Here is a 20,077-nt window from a genome sequence, read left to right as displayed (position 1 = left end):
TCCTGCAGGGAGAGACACTCTCCCCTGCCTATGCTTAGGCTGTGTTAGGGGAGGCTCAGACAAGGGTAGGACTCTCACCAACAACCAGAAGAAATGAAAATAACCCCACCTCAGTGTCAGTGGAGGCCCCGTGGGGACCCTGGACTTGTACTTCCATCTGACAGTAATGAGGCAGCAGTGCCCCCCTGCCCTTGTTGGAAGACTGTCAGAGAAAGCCAATTCAAACAGAAAGTTTAAATAAAGCATAAACTATAACAGCATAATATGAAACTGTTCATGTTTCACTTGTCATACCAATAACCAGAAAATATCAAACAATGAAAAACAAAAGAAAAAAAACAATTAACAAATGCCAGTACTAAGATGACAGAGTTGTCAGGATGATCTGATAATGACTTTAAAACAGTCATGATAAAAATGTTTCACGAGTAATTATGAACATGCTTGAAACAAATGAAAAAACAGGAAGCTGCAGCAGAGAAAAGGAAGATACAAAGAAGAATACTGTGGGGATATTAGAACTAAAAAGCAAAATAGTCAAAAGAAAAAGCATAGTGGATGAATTCAGCAGCAGAATGGAGAGAGGAAAGAATCAGTGAGCTGAAAGATGTAACAGTAGAAATCAAGTCAATGTAAATCGCAGAGAGAAAGTAGACTAGAAAGAAAAGAACAGTCTCAGGGACCTGTGAGACTACAGTAAAATATGCAACATTCAAGTCTGTAGAGTTCTAAAGAACAGAATGAGGGTGGGACTAAAAAGGTACTTAAAGAAATAATGGCTGAAAACCTGTAGATTAAAGAAGAGGCGTAAAACTATAGATTAAAGAAGCTGAGCAAAATTCTTGCAGGTAAACCCAAACAAATAAATGCCAATACAATTATAGTCAAAATTCTGAAAACTAATGACAAAGAAAAAAATCTTGAAATCAGCACAAGAAAAATGACACCTTACATGTAAGAGAAAAGCAATTTGAGTGACAGTAGATTTCTCATCAGAAACCATGAACACCAGAAAAAAGTGTCCCAATGTATTTCAAATGCTGAAAAAAAAAAGACCTGGCAACCAGGAATCCAAAACTAGCAAAAATATCCTTTAGTAATGAGGGGGAGAAGACATTCTCAGTTGAAAAAAAAACTAAGAGACTCTGTCCCAAGCTGACTTCCCCTAAAGGAATGGCTAGAGAAAGCTCTCCACATAGAAAAAATAAATAAATAAAAGAATCTTAGATTATCAGGAAGGAAGAAAGAATACTGTAAAAAGTATGAACAAACACACTAGGCTTTTCTTCCCCTCTTGAGTTTTCTAAGTCATTGTGGATGGTTAAAGTAAAAATTATAACACTATCTGATGTGGTTCTCAAAGTGTTTACAGGAAATACTTAAAACGACTGTATTATAAATAAGGAGAGTAAGGGGATGTAAAGGAAGATAAAGGATTCTATAACTGAACTGGTAAAATAACACCAGTAGAATGTGATAACTTATGCGTACATACAACATCATACTTACAGCAATGACTAAAAAACTATACAAAGGGAAACACTTGAAAACAAATAAATAAAATAAATAAGATAAATAAAAATGGAACTCCAAAACTCATTCAATTAACCCTGAGAAAAGCAGGAAAAAGAAAAAAGAAAACAAAAAACAGAGAGAACAAATAAGAAACAAAAAATAAAAATTGGGAGATTAAGATCCCATATATCAATAATTACATTAAATGTAAATGGCTAAAATATACAATTTAAAGACAGAGTGGCAGAGTGGATTAAACATGCTGCCTATAAGAAATTCACTTCAAATGTAATGAGATGGGTAGTAAGGGAATGTGTGTGTGTAGGGCGCACTGAGGGCGCACACGAGCACACACATGTAGTTATATGTATATATATATAGTTATATGCTATATATATGTATGTATGTTATATACAATAATATAGGTAGTAAGGGTATACATATATATTACATACAATAAACAGATGCAAACATTCAAAAGGGAAAGCAGAGTGCCTATGTTAATATCTGATAAAGTAGACTTTGGAACAAAGAAAATTACCAGAGACAGAGAAGGATGTTATATAATGATAAAAAGACTCAATTAACCAGGAAAACTTATCCTAAATATGCACCAAATAACAGAGCTACAAAAGATAAGACACAAAAACTGATAAAAGTGAAAGAAGAAACTGACAAATTACAACAACTGACAGAACTACCAAACAGAAAATCAGCAAGGATATAGAACTCAATAACACCATCAACTAGGAAGATCTAATTGTCGTTTATAGAACACTCCATTCAGCAGAATATTTTTTTTCTATTTAATGATAATGACAAAAAAAAATTTCTCTCAAAAGGTAAATAAAGTTTCATATGTAAATTGCTTTTTGTCTCACTAAAACTTTTATATAAGTATACCTTAGGAAGTTGACATGCAAAACTAGCACTCTCTCTTACTGGATTAAAGGATAGAAGTGGCAAATGAACAATTTGTATGTTTTTTCTGGTTTTTAATTTGCATATCAGTGACTTTTAAAAAATAATGATCAGTGTAACATTTGATCATTGAATACTATTATATGAAAAACAGAAATGTATAAAGAAGGAAATTAATCACATGTGTCCTATCATGGAGTGATACCTTCTCACTGGTGTCCTCACGTGGCCTTTTCTCTGTATTTGCCAGAATATTCTTTTTTAAGTGACTATGGAACATATTCCAAGATAGACCACATCATGAGCCATAAAACAAACTGTAACAAATTAAAAATTTCCAAATGCTTGGAAACTAAACAACACACTTCTACATAACTCATGGGTCAAAGAGAAATAAAACACAAAAATGAACTAAACGAAAATGAAAATAAACGCATCAAAATTTGTGGAACACAACTATAGCAGTGATGACAGGGAAATTCATAGCACTAATACATTAGAAATGAGGAAAAGTCTCAAATCAGTAATTGAAGTTCTCACCTCAAGAACCTAGAAAGAGCAAACTAAACTGCAAATGAGCAGAAGGCAGGAAATAATACCAGAAATCAGTAGAAATGAAAACAAAAATACAACGTAGAAAAATCTATGAAACAAGGAGCTGATTCTTTGAAAAGATCAATAAAATTGACAAATCTCTAGCAAAAATGACAAAAAAGAGAGCAGACAGAAATTACCAGTTAGGAAGGAAACAGGGATCTGCAGACATTAGAAGGATAGTACGGGAATATCACAAACAATGCTACACATACAAATTTGACGATTTAGAAGAAATGGACCAACTCCTTGAAAAACACAAACTACTTCAACTCACTCAATATTTGAATAGCCTTACAAGTACTAAGGAAATTAAATTCATAGTAAAAATACTTCCAAAAAAAAAAAAAATCTCGAGGTCCAGCTGTTTTTACTGGAGAACTCTACCAAACATTTAAAGAATTAACAACAGTTTTATACAGTTTCTCCAGAAAATAAAAGAGGGAACACTTTCAAATTGACTTTATGAAGTATTACCCTGATGCCAAGACCAAAGCCTAAAAACAGTAAGTATGGTAGCATCAGGGAAATATAGACTAAAACTACAATGAGATATCTGTACACACCTATGAGAATGGCTTAAAAAAAAAAAAAAAGCGACAACACCAAATGCTCCTGAGGATGTTGGAGAAACTAGATCACTTATACACTGTTCATGGAAATGTAAAATAATACAGCCACTCTGGAAAAGTTTGGCAATTTCTTAAAAAACTTAACGCACAATACTTTATGACCAGCAACTGCATTCCTTGGCATATACCTCAAAGAAATGAAAACTTATGTTCACAGAAAAAGCTATACATGAATATTTACAGCACCTTTATTTGTAATAGCCCCAAACTAGAAACAACTCTGATATCCTTAATAGGTGAATGGTTCAACAAACTGTGGTGTATCCATACCATGGAATATGACTCAGCAATCAAAAGGCACAAACTCTTGATTCACATAACAACCCTGGAGAATCTCCAAATAATTAATGCTGAATGAGAAAAGCCAATCCTCAAATGTTTTACCTACTGTATGACTCACATTTGTACAATCTTTTTTTTTTTTTTTTAAATCTATTTATTTATTTTTGGCTGTGTTGGGTCTTTGTTGCTGCGCATGGGCTTTCTCTAGTTGGCGGCGAGCGGGGGCTACTCTTCATTGCGGTGCGCAGGCTTCTCATTGCGGTGGCTTCTCTTGTTGCAGAGCACGGGCTCTAGGCATGCGGGCTTCAGTAGTTGTGGCTCGCGGGCTATAGAGCGCAGGCTCAGTAGTTGTGGCGCACGGGCTTAGTTGCTCCGTGGCATGTGGGATCTTCCCGGACCAGGGCTCGAACCCGTGTCCCCTGCATTGGCAGGCGGATTCACAACCACTGCGCCAACAGGGAAGTCCCTGTACAACAATCTTGAAATCATGAAATTACAGAAATGGAGAACAGATTAGTGGTTGCCAGGGGCTAAAGAGTGGGTAGGGTAGAAGGGATATGGGTGTGGCAACAAGCGGGATTATCTTGACTTTATCAGTGTCAACATCCCACTTTTCAAACTGTATTACAGTTTTGCAAGAGGTGACCATTGGGGAAGACTGGGTAAAGGGCACATAAAATCTCTGTATTATTTCTTCCAAGTGTATGTGAATCCACAATTATCTCAATATAAAACATTTCATTAGAAAAGGGTACACAAAGTAATATAAAGACAGAGTGACAAGGAAAGACTTAGGTATATAAACAACCATTGTTCTGAGACCTACTGGCAAAGCATTATCACTGTTTACTACAAAAGAAAGAAAATAAAACATCGAACATATTGTCTATGCCTAATGAATTTATCAAAAACAATTTGTCAAATAATTTACTAAACACCATTTTTACCTCTAGTGTTCCTACTTTCAAATGAATTTCAGGTGGAATATTTAAAATTATGTATAAGGGAATAATTAAGTTGTCTAATGACTCATTAGAAACTGAAGTTCTAAGACACCAGGCATAAGATCTGAAAGTGAGTTTAGACTAGGTTTCCTAGCAGTGAAAACCAAAAGGACAATATAGTATTTATTATCTGACAAAGGAAGCATACAAGTTCAACTGTAACTGTAAACTTCTTCTGGACTTTAAACTCAAAAAGGAATTTATGGTGGGGGCTTGTATAAAGCGATATTGGCTGACACTGTATTGTAGCTGTCTGCAACTATGCTTTATTAAAAACCTAGAATCACTGTTTAAATCACTGACTCTCAAATTTGTGATGAGTCTTTATTATTATTGATTTTTTAAACTATGTGCAAGAAATTAATAGAAACATTCATTTTCATGGTCACATTGGGAAACAATTCTACTCAGGCCCAGGCCATGTGCTGGAGTGCTCCCAGGTAACTGTCACAGGGCTGTGGGGAAGAATGGGACACAAGCGTGCTGAAAACCCCCAGGAAGAGCCAGCCCTGCAGCGTGTGCTTGAGCTTGTTGCACTACAGGTGCTCCGACAGTGAGTGAGAAGCAGCAGGATGGTACAGGGACTGAGGTGAGCCGGGCTCTGAAGTCCAGTCACTTGGACCCCTCTTTTGCGCTCCAGCCTCCATTCATTCTCTTACTGAAGGTATTTACTGAGCACCACTAAATGGCACATGCTATCCTAGGCAACGGGCTGGTATGAACTGTTGAAAGTGGTGTAAAAGAGTACAGTGAGCGTGAGGCAAGCTGAGCCAAGAGCAGACGGTGCAGGCGCCCATGAGCACACACGCACACACCTGCATATGTAAGTTAAGGGAGGCTTGAGAAACAGTGATTCTGACAGGCACGTAAATGCCTGCATGGTCATGGATTCACAAGGATACCAAACTCCTCTGGCTGTAAAATTTTCTCCACATGCAGCAAGGGGTCTTGACCTGGTCTGAGAGCTTGGGGAAGGCTTTCCTGCAGAGGTGGTACATGTGCAGGATGAGCAGGAATTAAGTAGGAGATGAGAGGAGGAACAACGTTCTAGGCGTAGGGACTTAGGGTCTTAGCACGTGCAAAGGCCTTGAGGGGAAACTAGCATATAAGGCTGGTAAGGCTACACAGCATGACCACCTAAGGGGAAATGGTAGAAAATGGGCCTAAAACAGTAGTCTAGAATGTACAAGATCATAATAAGAACTTGGATATTTATTTTAGGAGCAATGGAAGCTCTTAAATGGAGTGTCTGGCTATGGTGTCAAAAAGGAAAAGAGGAAACAAAAGTCACTCTGAGACCTAAATTAAGAGAGTCATTTAATAGTCCACTCAAAAGATAACAGAGGCTCGGGCTAGTGGCAGGTGCTCCTGACGGGTATAACCAGCTGCCTGGGCTATGCCAGCCTTCACTCTACTCCTCTCTGCTCTTCCCCTCCACAGTAAAAAGCAACACCATACATCTAGTGCACATGTATGCAAGTGTGTCATTTGTTCCTGGAAAGTTAAGGAAGTCTGCAACTCATGACTTCTATATTCTTAACAAGCCATGAAGCAAGATCAGCAGAGACCAAGAGTTGCAGCGAGGGTACTGAGAAGTGGAGTGACTTTATCAGGTAGTATGAGTGGCTATGTGGGCTACGACCATGGACTCACAAGGACACCACACTGTCACAGAGCTGCACAGGGAAAACAGAGGGCTGGTCCCCTCCTACATAAGTTTGGCCTTCTCAACATCAATCAATAAAATCATAATGGCAGATAACAAAGTACCGACACCTTAAGGCATCCTTCCAGTGGAGGTCTCACTAGTTCTGCAGAACTACTTGGCTGGGTGACTATATATTTCTTTAAAAATGAAAAAAAAAAAATCAATATTATTTTAGGCAGATGACCTCTAACAAAGGAATTCTCTAGGAGGGCCAATATTATTTCCAAAGGAATTCTGATAAGAAATGTCAGTAAAGATTACTTACACAATGTCCCCTCTCTTAGAGTAAGCAGGAATAGCACTGGCTATGGTGGCAAATCCATATGAGTATATAATGGCTTCTTCTGTCTTCATAAATTTTGCCAGGCGGTCTTCCAAATCCAAGTGCACATCTAGTTCAAGAGTACAAAGTTAAATGGTTAAACTGTCTCATAATTCTTTTTCTTTGACTAAAGAATAAATAAAATAACATAAGTAGTTTAGTTATTAACACTGTCACCTTGTGGTCAAAATGTAATTGTTCTTAAGTTACAAGTCATACAATATCTACTAAGATAATTCTGGGCCAAAACTGTTTCTATACTCTGTGAGCTGAATCAGCTACTCATTTGTCTATAAATATGTGACTGGGACAGCTCTGACTCTAGGTTTTGCTTTTATATCACTCTAGCAATAAGAATTCAAGGTCCAGTGACCTTGCCTGCTTTAACTTCCCTCAACCAACAATGCCAAGACTTTACCAATGTACGACATTAACTTATTAACGCCGTTTTGCATTTTAGGAGAAGTGACCAAACCAGGCATGAAGACAACTGTCAACCAGCTTTTAAAAGGAAAAGAAAGAAAAAAGAAAAGTAGTTAAGTTAAAAAGAACCCCACATACTCTGCATCAAGAGACAGGAACTTTTTCAGTTGTGGTGGTCACTCCTCTAACAGTTTGTGTCAGCACTTAGTTGTGGCACCTGCCATCACTCTGCAGTACTGAGTTTCTGTCTAAATTTCTTTTGAAGTGTACTGGTGAATTCAAACGTATAGTACAAAGAGAAATATGGTCCTTTTATGGAAGCAGCTTAAGAAGAATGTTGATGTAATTATAGGGATAAACTGTAATTATTAAACTGGTATTTTTTTTTCTCTCTTACATCATCGTTCCATATAGCCTTTCACCTTTCCAGGCTAAGCCATGAGGCTTCACACCCTGGGATGGAGGGACCAGCGATGTCTAAAATAAATAGTGTACCAGCTGGCTGTGAACTGGAAAACTTCCAAGTGTCTTAAAATGAGGCAGAGAAAATTTTTTAAAACTTTCTTTAGCTCTTTTAACTACAGCAGGACCCAAGTCTGGAGAACAAGATCAGAGTTTTACCACATGCTCTGCACAAAGAGAACTCAGAAGTTGATACAGGAAGGATGCAGCCAGGCCCCTCCAGCCTTGGAGCTTCACGGGAGAAACGAGGAACTCTGAGGAGTAAAGGCAGACTTTCAGAGCCACGGCATGTCCACTGAGGGGAACTCAGAAGTGTAGGCAGTGGCAGGGGGACCCAGACGTTCCCCAGTGAGGGGCGGTGGAGAGGGCTGGTGGCCCGGCACAGCCCTCCGGCTCAGATGTCAAGGACCTGTGGCTGGGAGCCTCGCTCCAGGAGACCCCTTCAGCATCAGCCTTCCCTCCAAGTATGCCCCTCCCTACCAGAGACATTCCTGGTGAGAAGGGGGAGAGGGAAAAGACCTGCAGGACTGAGATATACAAAAGAAACAACTTCACCCAGCTGGATACAAGGCTGGACACTGAGTGGACTAAATATTTCCAACAGAGACCTGGTTAGCTGTTAAGTGTGAGATTTCCACCAACTTCCAGGGAGGAACAAGTGAGTAAGGTCAGCTCAGCAACAGGAATAAACAACTTTTTAGAACATTTGAATAAAGTGTCTAAAATCTGTAAACCCACTCACTGATTTATCAGAGGCAAGTTAATCTTACTGTGATGCTTTTTAACTAGTAAAAGACAAAATTAAGAATTATAAAAGATACAACTTCACAAAGGACTAAATTCTAATAAGTAGTTAAATGAGGGCTGTCCAACAATCTCATTCAATTGTTAATCAAACATTTAGTAAGTATCACATAAAAATACTCTGATAAGCACTGGATCAAAGAGAAATATAGGGTTTCTGCCACTTGACAAAGTGAGACAGCTAAGAGAAGCATCTGGCAGCTGTCAATGGAGAACTCGGAGCCCAGAGGGCAGATACAAGGCTAAGCTGTGCCTTCTCTCCCCTGGTCTGAAGCACTTGGGTCCCTTCTACACTCAGAACTACAACACATTCACAGTGACTTCTGACTAAAGGCGCAGAGGTCCCTCGATTGTGAACCAAAGGCTGCTGGGGTGGGCGCCAGCTACTGAGTGAGAGATGAGACGACACAGAGGGTCCGAACGACACCTCAGTTTGATGGCAAGAGAGGTATAGTGAGGAATTAGAAAATTTAGCAGCAATATCCAAATAATAAAATAAACTGAAGACCACTTCACTTGTAGACTTCTTAAAGGATGATATAGAATTGTGAAAATGAACTATTTATCCCATTCCAATTTATCCCATCAAGTAATGATAAACAACTAGGCATGCTTCTTCCCATTTATAAGTTAAAATGTATACCAACATAGCTTATTGCATAAAAAACACATGAAATACCATTTGATTTCCATTACCAATCAGGTAGTCGTTTTTATAGAAGTGACACTTTCATTAGAGCAACACTAAATAAATATGAGATTTCACAGTAACGTGTAGAAGAATGCATCCCGGTTGATCAAAATGGCACCAAAAGAGTGCTTAGCTCTTCAAGCATCAAATCTGTGACATCAACACCACCAAGTCTGAAGACTTGATCCTGCTCCTGACTGCCCGCCCTTCCACGAGATATGCTGCCAGGGAAGTGTTGCAGGCAAAGTCTGGCAAGAACGAGGAAAGCAGCAAAGCACCAGAGAACCAGCTACATCCATGCAGCTGAGCACGGGCGTGTCTCAGGCATGTCTTCCTTTCCTCTTTGTTAGCGCTCTCTGAGCACCCTGCCCACAGATAGGTCCCCACCACTCTGCTGCCTCTCACTTCTGATGAGACAGGAGGGCAGGTCCCCCATAGGAGGCCTCCTTCAAATTACAATGCTGCCTCTGAACTGGGAATTATCTATCCCAAATCTCAACAATTTAGCTAGCAGATGGACAACCCAAGCCACAGTGAATTGCTCTCATTCAGTATCTCCATTTTAAAAAGGAAAAAACATGCTATGGATACAGACAAACTGTTTTTGCCAACTACAAAAAAGGATTTTAAATCATTCTGTAGCTCTAAATGACTCTCCTCATTGATTAGCAATAAAACAGTAAAACAATCTTGGCTTTGTTTTAGGGCTTTAGAGTTAGCTACCCAGTTGATAAAAATTATGTTAGTATTCTCATTATACATACTCATAGCCATTTTTATGTCATTGCCATAAAGTGGTAAGAAGAATCCCTCTACAATAAATCAATGACTTACTGGTTCTTGCCTAGTCCCAAAAGTTTAAAAAAGATGGGCCTTTCCTCCTCCTATCTAAAGACACTGGGTTTTAGCTGATGTCAGCCTTGCAAAGCAGGTTTTGTGACAGGTAAACACGGACAGTTGCATAACTTCTTTTGATGTCTGATAGCTACTCTGCAAGGAAGAAACTCTTAACCCAAGGGCGGGGGAGGCAGCAAACAGAAAAACTACCAGGGCATGTTCTTTAACTTTGGATGCCTATCTTCTGTGTGTATGATCCATTTCAACAATTAGTGCCACAGATTTGCATGCGTCATTCTCTCATTCACTGTTAGGAACCAATATGGTAGGCAAGAGGCCACGGAGGAAGGTGACCAGAAAGCCTCTGTGTCTTCTCAGCACTTGCTGCCCTTTCTGGCACCTGCTCCCTCACCAGAACGTAACAGATGGGAGGCAAGGCCAGGGCAGGATGCCCCACACCAAACACAAGGCCTGGCCATGGCAGTCATCACAGGGGGTTCAGATCTGGGCTCCCTCATTGCCAGGTGTGAACCAGGGACAGGCCCAAAACTGCTCTGTGCCTCTCAGGTCCTTCCCCTGTCAAATGGTTAACAGTTCTACCTGCCTCAAAGGATTGTTAGGAGAACCGCAAGAGAATGCTTATAAAACACTCAGAACGATGTCTGGCATCAAAAAAGCAACGTGCTGGTGTTTGTTCAATTAACTCAATATTTGTAGAATAAAAAAAAGTAATCTTTTAGAAGGAAAAAAGGTACGCTATCTGCTAATTAAGTTATCCAAATCCTGGATATTTAAGGACTATCTTATATTAAAGCCACTTGTTCAAGTTCCTATTTATCAGAATAAAAGGAGGTATTATGGCCTTCTTGATTGTTTTTCAGAGGAAAGACTATGAAATACCCAACTTTAGAACAGTTTAAAAACAACCAACTATATTTTCTCTTAACATCTCCATATTTTTGTGTTACATACTTTTTTTAAATCCCTTGAGACTTGGACAATTTTCTTAAAAGTACAAATATCACCTATGTACTCATTAGAACATTAAAAACAGTGCTGAATGTTTTCCAGAATGTTTTCACATACGGTATCTTATGTGATTCTTACCAAAATGTTCTAAGTTGTGCAACTAAGATCATTCCCTGACTACACTGCGAAAACTACAATTCCATGACTGGTAGGAAGAAATGGCAGATCTAGGAATTTTATGACCAAATGCCCTTCCTACTAAAACATGCAGTCATGGTCCTACAACAGAGAGAAAATATTTTTTAAAATAAACAAATGAACAATTGTTTACTATTGGCTCTAGAACACAATTACATGCCACTATCTCTCACCATGAAACTATGCCACTAATTGTCTTTTGATTTGGTGTAAGACCAAAGAGTCAAGAAGGCATCATGTATGCAAAGCAGATCCTAGGCACAGGGATAAACCACATGTAAATGAGATCTGAATGCATTACAAACAAAACAATCAGAGAGGTTCAACAAGAGAAACCATCAAAGTGCACAGGGGCCCCATTAGCCTTAGAGGAAAGGAAGGCTCTACAACCTGATAAAATCACTTGACTGATTCTAAACTACACATTAAAACAATAAGATGAGAAGGTGGAAAACTTCGGATCCACACAGTCCTCACAAGACTATTTTAAGAACCTGCTGGGCCTTCAGGAGGCAGGAGAACATTTAGCCTCAGAAACTAGAAGAATTTTAATTCAACTGTCAATTTTCTTTTTCTGTGTTAATCATCTAGTATCATCTAATATGTTACTATGAAATAATAAACAGAAAATGTTTTAATAAGGAAATTTACTTTTCCAATAAGTGATTTTCATTCACTATCTGAAAAGTTGAGAAAAGAGCTAAAAGAGGGAGCATTTTCATCACTGAAAATAGATGCCTGAGTGATATTAGTACTTCCAGGAAAAGAAAAAGCCAAAATCAAAAGCAACCTTTTGGTGGGCCTGGGAAAGAGACCCTAGCCTCACATGTAAGCTACTAAAATGAGAGGAAAGGGAAGTTCACTTCTGCTTTAATGCTCAGTACAAAGGGCAAATGTACCCTAAATATTCAGAATACTTTAATTATAGAGGGTATTTTATTTTTTTTATTTTTAAAATAAATTTATTTATTTATTTTTGGCTGCGTTGGGTCTTCGTTGTTGTGCGCAGGCTTTCTCTAGTTGTGGCGAGTGGGGGCTACTCTTTGTTGCAGAGCACGGGCTCTAGGCACGCGGGCTTCAGTAGTTGTGGTGCACGGGCTTCAGTAGTCATGGCACACAGGCTTAGTTGCTCCGTGGCATGTGGGATCTTCCTGGACCAGGGCTCGAACCTGTGTCCCCTGCATTAGCAGGCAGATTCTTAACCACTGCGCCACCAGGGAAGTCCCAAGGGTATTTTAGAGATTTAAAATATAGCCTTAGCTGACCTCAAGTAGCTTCTTGAACTTATCTAACACTGAAATTTCAAGGTAATTTAACACAACTACAGTAATTTAAGTGATTAGTTCCAGAATAAGGAAAAACACAGAAAATACCCTGTTGGAAAACCAAGTAAAAATACATACGATATACACATAAAGAAAGGAAAAAAGATGATAAGCAAGCATGGGCAACTGCTGAAAAGGAACAAAACAAGTTTACAGGAAGGACAATGTACTCAAAAAACAATACACATTACTCCAAGCTGTAGGTTTGGTGTCTTATTACAAAACCATCACACTGCCAATTAACCTTCAACCTTTGTCCAGATACCACAGTCTGTTTGAACCTTCAACTACATTAGGATAAGGATGACACAGTGACCAATAATGTAGTTCAGAGTAGCTAATACACAATTACGTGTTCATTATATTGACTCTGGTGGCCCATTCAGACGCTTGAACGATGAAATCCAATTTAAATTTAAAACGCACTTGAACAGCACACCACATGTATGTGGTATGCTACCATTTTTGTAAAACGGGGGGGAAAATGTATGGAAGTGGTTTGCACACACTAAAAAAAGCCTGGAAGAATGAACAAGAAACTACTGATAGCAGCTGGCTTTTTTGGGGGCGGAATGGCAGTGGGGAGAAGACTTCACTATCTCTTTAAATCTTTGAGGTTTATATCATGCATTGAATTATTCCATCAAGAAAATTAATTTAGGATGGATCAAGAGGGTTTTATGAAAAGTGAAATAAGTTGGAGAAAGATAAATAGCATATGATCTCACTAATATGTAGAATCTAAAAAACAAAACAAACAAAATAAAACAAAATGAAAACAGACTCATAGATACACAGAACAAAGGGGTGGTTGCCAGAGGGAAAGGGGATCAGGGGTGGGGAAAATTAGGTGTACGGGATTAAGAGGTACAAAGCTCCAGTTATAAAATAAATAAGCAATGGTGATGTAACATACAGCATAAGGAATATGGCCAAAAATATTGTAATAACTTTGGGGACAGACAGTTACTAGACTTACCATGGTGATCATTTCATAATGCATGCATGTCAAATCACTATACAGTATACCTGAAACTAACATAATATTGTATGTCAACTATATTTAACTTAAAAAATTTTTAAATCATTAATTTAACGACCCCCCCCAAGTTTAGAGGCACACAGCATCCTATTACACATATTTCAGGTGACCCAAATGAAAAATTGACTGGGCAATTAAAACAACATATTTCCATAGCTCTGGGAAAACTGGTCTTGAAGATTTGAAACTTTTTTTCCACTAAATTTAGCAATAAATCTCTTATCGGTCTTCTCAGATTTAACTCCCGAGCAAGAGCCAAGGCCACACATGCAAATAAAATCTACTAGAAAGAGAGGCTTTCAAGAAAAAATTTCTTTACCCCGCAAGCAGATCATGGAAAGAAAGCCTTGTTGATCAGATTACAACAAACAACCCTGTAAAAAAAATGCCTTTTCTGGTTTTCTAATTCTTATGAAGGAAATAATACCCTACCAATAAAAAGCAGGCAAACAAATCATGTTTGCACTAGGCTAGAGGAAAGAGGGAGCCTCTGATCTGAGCTCTTTTAAGTCTTTGAGCTTGCCATTAATATTGCAAATCAGAATACTTATTTTCTAGTTTTAGGGCTGAAATTAATTAGCTATGTGACCATGAGGAAGTCACTTAACCTCTCTGAGCTTTCTATTCTTCTGACTAGCTGGGATGCTGGAATACAAGATTTTAAAGATCCTTTCCAGCTGTAGGATTCTTGGACACCAACTCCCATCATCTGTTTCCAATAAAAATAATTTAACCACTAAATTAGCTAAGGGATAAAGAAAGGTGCTCCCTTAAATAAAAACATCTTAACTGTTAAAGTGAAAACAACAAAGACCCAGAAATGAAAATAAGTAGAGAAGACAAAAGAGACTTCCCTGGCCCCATTGTCCCTACCCTCTGACATTTTGTAAACCAGAATGTTATTTCCAGTAATACACTCATTTGGAAAATTATTTAACAACATTTTTGAAATTTTCAGAAGCAAAGAACAATATACGTTTAATAAAAAACCACCATAAAATTCCAGGGTCTTCTTTGATGACTCTGATTTAGGGAGTTCATAGTGTTTGAAATCACACTCTCATCCTAATATGTAGTTAGCCCATCTCCAGGTCATTCACACACAAGGAAATCAATGATCCTTTGTCTTCATTCCAGAAAGAAAAGGGCTACACAGTGTATGACCTGCCCCATCCCCCAAATCCGTTCTCACTTTCCTCCCGGCACGTGGTGGCCGCCCAGCTAGAGCAACTTTCCAGCCCCTCTGCTGGGAGACGTGACCTGGGTTATGTTCTCACCAATAGAATGTGGGCAGAATGATGAGCAACCCCACCCGCCCACCTGAACAGGTACCCATGCCCTGCACGCCTGCTCCCCCATACTCATCACCTGGCTTCGGCCACACAGACAAAGATGGTGCCCTCAGGCCTAGAGCAACGAGACAGGGAGAATCTGGGCTCCTGCACGACTACCAAGAGCAGAGCCACTCACAGCCGGACGCCTCCCCTTACAACTGTCATGCCCGGCAGAAACAGTTTCCTCACACCACTGTCTCCTGGGGCAAATGCAGCAAGAGCTCGGGCTTCGCCCTACTGAGACAGTGTGCCTTAGGTACCTATGGCCCTTCTCCACAGGGACAGTCAGCCCCAGACCAGTGCATCTCCTACCAATGATCTCAAACACAAAATCTAGAAAGTTCGCCAGCTTATTACCACAACTCATTAAGGATACCTTTTCCAAGGAGTTCTGAAATCAAACTGAATCTTAATTCTTGAAAGCAGGAGTCTGAAAAATATGACAGAAAACATACCAAATGTGCCCTAAAATCCTCTAGGTCCACAAGTTCCCACACCACACTTCTTTAGAGATGCCAAAGCTGCCGCCTTCGTGAAAGTAAAAAAAAAAAATTAGACTGTAATAATATATCTTCGACAGTTTAAAAATGACATTTCCTATTCTTTAACCCACATAGCTCCCCAGTACCCTGGCTTTCCCTTTCTTAGTACTAAGACCATTCTAACAGGATATAAAGAAAAGAGGGGTGGGAAGACTTAGGTATACGACTTAAAACATGGAAAAGTTATATTAGCTTGATCATTAAAACCTGGTTAACTCAATGCATTCGCACTTTCTGGCATTTGTGGGCATAGGTCTTTCCTCAAAAAATGTTTACTGGCCCACAATCCCAACCGGAGATGAAGCAATTTCCTAGATACATCTCCAACTATTACCTGGGTCTGGTTCATATAGTTCTCTGGTTGTCACCCAACACTAAGCCACATTAGGACACCCTTGCCTCCCTTTGTTGAAAACTAGGTTACAGCTCTGTCACTAAAGAGTCAAGAGTAAGTACTTACACAGCCCTTTCTGATATTCTGCATTTGTCTCTTATTTTATGTCCAGATGCTTATGTCAGTCATGTTATCTGTCCACTTCAGCATATGTGCTACTTACCTTGAGCCTAGGGTTATCCAACAGTCCAAGAAAATTGAATGAGGCAAAGTTTATACATTCTTTTCCATTCACCACAATGTTATGGCTTGGAGGGCTGGGGAAAGAGACAAGAGTGGTATACTTCAGCAGTCATTCTTGTTACAGGACACACATTATCAGCTGTCCAGAAGAGGGAAGGCGACAGGACACCCAAGTGTTGCCATTCTACTCTGTTTGCACTCTAGCCTCCTCTCTCTCTTTTTATTCTTAAGAAGTAGAATTAGACAGTAGCATATTAAAAGTCAGACACTCGGTCATCAGCTCTACTCTTAATAGGTCGCCCCGCACTACTCAGATAAAGAAGTGAGCTAGAAGTCCACGGCGACTAGATTACTGGCACACCGCTGCTTTAGCTCTAAAACTCACTTAAGAAAGAAGCTGCTAAATAAAGTACCTGGAATGAGACACACAGGGAGGAAACATAAAAAGATCAAGATCAAAGGTATGAAGAGGCAGAGCAAGCAACAATCTTACAGTTAAGTGGTTTAAAAATACATGTTACTAGGACGTCCCCGGTGGTCCAGTGGGTAAGACTCTGCGTTCGCGATGCAGGGGGCCTGGGTTTGATCCCTGGTGGGGAACTAGATCACGCATGCACGCTGCAACTAAGAAGTCTGCATGCAGCAACTAAGAAGTCCGCATGCAGCAACTAAGACCCGGCGTAGCCAAAATAAATAAATAAATAAAAATAAATAAATATTAAAAAAAAATTACATGTTACCTACAGGAAGCCACCAAAATAAGTAAGCGCTGTTCCCAATTTCTAAAGTTAATGCTGGAATACCATTTAAAAGGAATCCCCCTCATCCAAAAAGGGGGGAAAACAGAGTGGCCAGTTGCATAGGAGAAGCATGGATTGAGTTCAGCTGAGACAAGAGATGGGCTCTTGAGGAGACAACCTATTATGTCCTCTGCTGACAAATACTCTAGCTTTAAGTCATGCTTCAAAAACACTGGCCAAACTATGGGACATGAGCTCTTAAAGGGTTGTGAGATCAATTCACTTAGTCACAGCCAGCCTATTTCACCTAAAGTAAACCATAAGAATAGGACGGAATGGAAATGCACCAACAGGGCCAGGGAAAGGACGGTGGCACGGAACTGTTCTACACATGCGTTGCTCTGTGCACTGGGCTGCTCTGTAAAATGCACTGTGGTCAGAAAAGACGGGGGAACACCACTCTCACTGGTATGTTTTAACAGAACTGGTTTTCTATGAAAAAAATAACGAAAGATGCTGGGAAACCAGGGAAGGAAAAGAATGACTACTTGAAGTAAATTCACAAAAGCAGATGAACTCACACAAGACTCGGTGAAAAGAACATGGTTGTGGAGTCAGGCAGGTCCCGTCAGTATTATGGCTACTGACCACTTCAGAAACTCAGGGATGTTACCTGGCCTGCATAAGCCTCAATTTCTTCATCTCTCAACTTGTCATTGTAAGAGGTGTTCATTACATATTTTCTTCTTTTTTCCTATTGCTTCAAGAGCTTCTTCTCTTTCAAATAATCCACTGTTATTTAGTTTCCCACTTCCCAGGACTTCTTTAGTTTCGTAAGTCCTCCCTGATGTGGAGGTGTTGGCACCCACAAAAAGATGAAAAAACAAAATATCCACGTAGACAAGTCTGTACTAATGGTTGCTGCTGTGAAAGTTGAGGCCATTCTACAAAAACTGTGACACACAGAGAAATCAAACTATCAGGAATAAGTACACCCAAAGCCCCTGACCAGAGTCGATAAGCTGCCAGCATGACGTAGGGATGCAGACACCTTGTTTCTGCCTAGCACATGGGGCAGGAAAGGAAAACAGTTTCCATGAGAAGTGGAAGGCTAGCACCTGTGCCCCACGCAGGCTTGCAGCAGTAAGCCAGACAGGGCACTTAACACAGGAATACTGGAGCTGAAGACACTTCAAAGTTGCTCACAGAGGCAAATAAAACCGATACAGAAAGACATCTCCACAACAAGGCTTCAGAAGAGTCAAAGGAGGGAAAATAAAACCCTTCCCAGCCAAAACCCACAACCACACTATTAGTGAGAGTCAGTAATCACATAAGTGAACTTAGAAATAGGACAATGGTGCTTTACCAGAAATAAACTAATACTACAGACCCCCATTAACAACAGGTTTGGCACTTGAGGGAGAACAGACAACCGGACGACTAAAAGAATCCAGAACTCAAGAAAATTGTGTATACAGGAACACCTCACAGATACTGCGGGGTCGGTTCCAGACCACCGCAATGAAGCAAGTATAGCAATCAAGAGAACCACATGAATTTTTTGGTTTCCCAGTGCATGTAAAAGTTATGTTTACTCCATACTGTAGTCTATTAAGTGTACAGCAGCATTATGTCTAAAAAACAATGTACACACCTTAATTAAAAAATAATTTATTGGGACTTCTCTGGTAGCGCAGTGGTTAAGAATGCACCTGCCAATGCAGAGGACACAGGTTTGATCCCTGGTCGGGGAAGATCCCGCATGCCACAGAACAACTAAGCCCGTGCTCCACAACTACTGAGCCTGCACTCTAGAGCCTTCGAGCCACAACTACTGAGCCCACGCACCGCAACTACTGAAGCTGCACGCTCTAGGGCCCGTGTGCTGCAACTACTGAGCCCACATGCTGCAACTACTGAAGCCTGTGCGCCTAGAGTCCTCAACAAGAGAAGCCACCACAGCAAGAAGCCTGTGCACCACAACGAAGAGTAGTCCCTACTTGCCACAACTAGAGAAAGCCCACGTGCGCCAATGAAGGCCCAACGCAGCCAAAAATAAATAAATGAATAATAATTTATTGCATTGGGAGTGGCCAAGATGGCAGACTAGGAAGACCCTGAGCTCACCTCCTCCCATGGGCACACCAAAATTACAACTATTTACAGAGCAGCTATCAATAAGAATGACCTGAAGACTAGCAGACAAAATCTTCCACAACTAAAGATATAAAGAAGGAATCACAATGAGATGGGTAGGCGAGGTGCAGACATGGTATAGTCAAGACCGATACCCGCAGGTAGGTGATCCACAAATGGGAGAATAATTACAATTGCAGAATCCCTTCGCAAGGAGTGAGGGGTCTGAGCCCGACAAGAGGTTCCCCAGCCTGGATGTCCTGCACCAGGAAGATGAACCCCCAGAACATTTGCGTTTTTTTTTTAAATTTATTTTTTATTTACTTATTTTATTTATTTTTGGCTGCACCAGGTCTTAGTTGAGGCATGCGGGATCTTCATTGAGGCATGCGGGATTTTTCGTTGTGGCACGTGGGCTTCTCTCTAGTTGTGGTGTGCAGATTTTCTCTTCTCTAGTTGTGGCGTGCAGGCTCTGGGGTGTGTGGGCTCTGTAGTTGTGGCGCAGGGGTTCCAGAGCGCGTGGGCTCTGTAGTTGGCAGCACGTGGGCTCTCTGGTTGAGGCACGTGGGCTCGGTGTAGTTGTGGTGCGTGGGCTTAGTTGCAACACTGCATGGGGGATCTTAGTTCCCTGACCAGAGATTGAACCCGGGTCCCCTGCACTGTAAGGTGGATTCGTACTGGACCACCAGGGAAGTCCCAAACATTTGGTTTTGAAGGTCAGTGGCGCTTCCTCTAGGGAGAGCCAGAGTGCTGTGGGAAACAGAGACTGCACACAAAATCTCAAACACTCCAGGACCCAGGGCAGAAGAAGTAATATGAAAGGAGCTACTATGAACTACTTCTATGAACTACTTCATGCACTACTTCTATGAACTACTTCATGCCAATGCATTTGAAAACAAAAGAAGAAATGAACAATTACTAAATGGCAGTAACAAAAACTTACTCAAAAAGGAAATATGAACAGCTTTAAAAACTCACTGAAGACATTAAATTCATGATTAAAAATCTATGCT

The 20,077-nt window shown here is 40.2% G+C and overlaps 2 protein-coding genes across 2 annotated transcripts in view; both read right to left on the bottom strand.

Moving 5' to 3' along the window:
• Positions 1-8,228, bottom strand: part of LOC130708338 (serine palmitoyltransferase 1-like) — a 35,541-nt gene extending 27,313 nt beyond the window's left edge. Inside the window, exons 1-2 of the mRNA XM_057547874.1 lie at positions 8,023-8,228; positions 6,922-7,048 (exon numbers count right to left, since the gene is read on the bottom strand). Coding sequence (XP_057403857.1) covers positions 6,922-7,010 — 89 coding nt within the window. The 5' untranslated portion in view covers positions 7,011-7,048; positions 8,023-8,228. The remainder of the gene's footprint in view (positions 1-6,921; positions 7,049-8,022) is intronic.
• Positions 1-20,077, bottom strand: part of LOC130708340 (serine palmitoyltransferase 1-like) — a 179,389-nt gene that overhangs the window by 15,223 nt on the left and 144,089 nt on the right. The gene's annotated exons all lie outside the window — the stretch shown is intronic.

Source organism: Balaenoptera acutorostrata, chromosome 6 (assembly GCF_949987535.1).
Source record: "Balaenoptera acutorostrata chromosome 6, mBalAcu1.1, whole genome shotgun sequence".
NCBI lineage: Eukaryota > Metazoa > Chordata > Mammalia > Artiodactyla > Balaenopteridae > Balaenoptera > Balaenoptera acutorostrata.
Note: the sequence above shows the minus strand (reverse complement) of the source record. Positions and strands in the feature narration are given on the sequence as shown.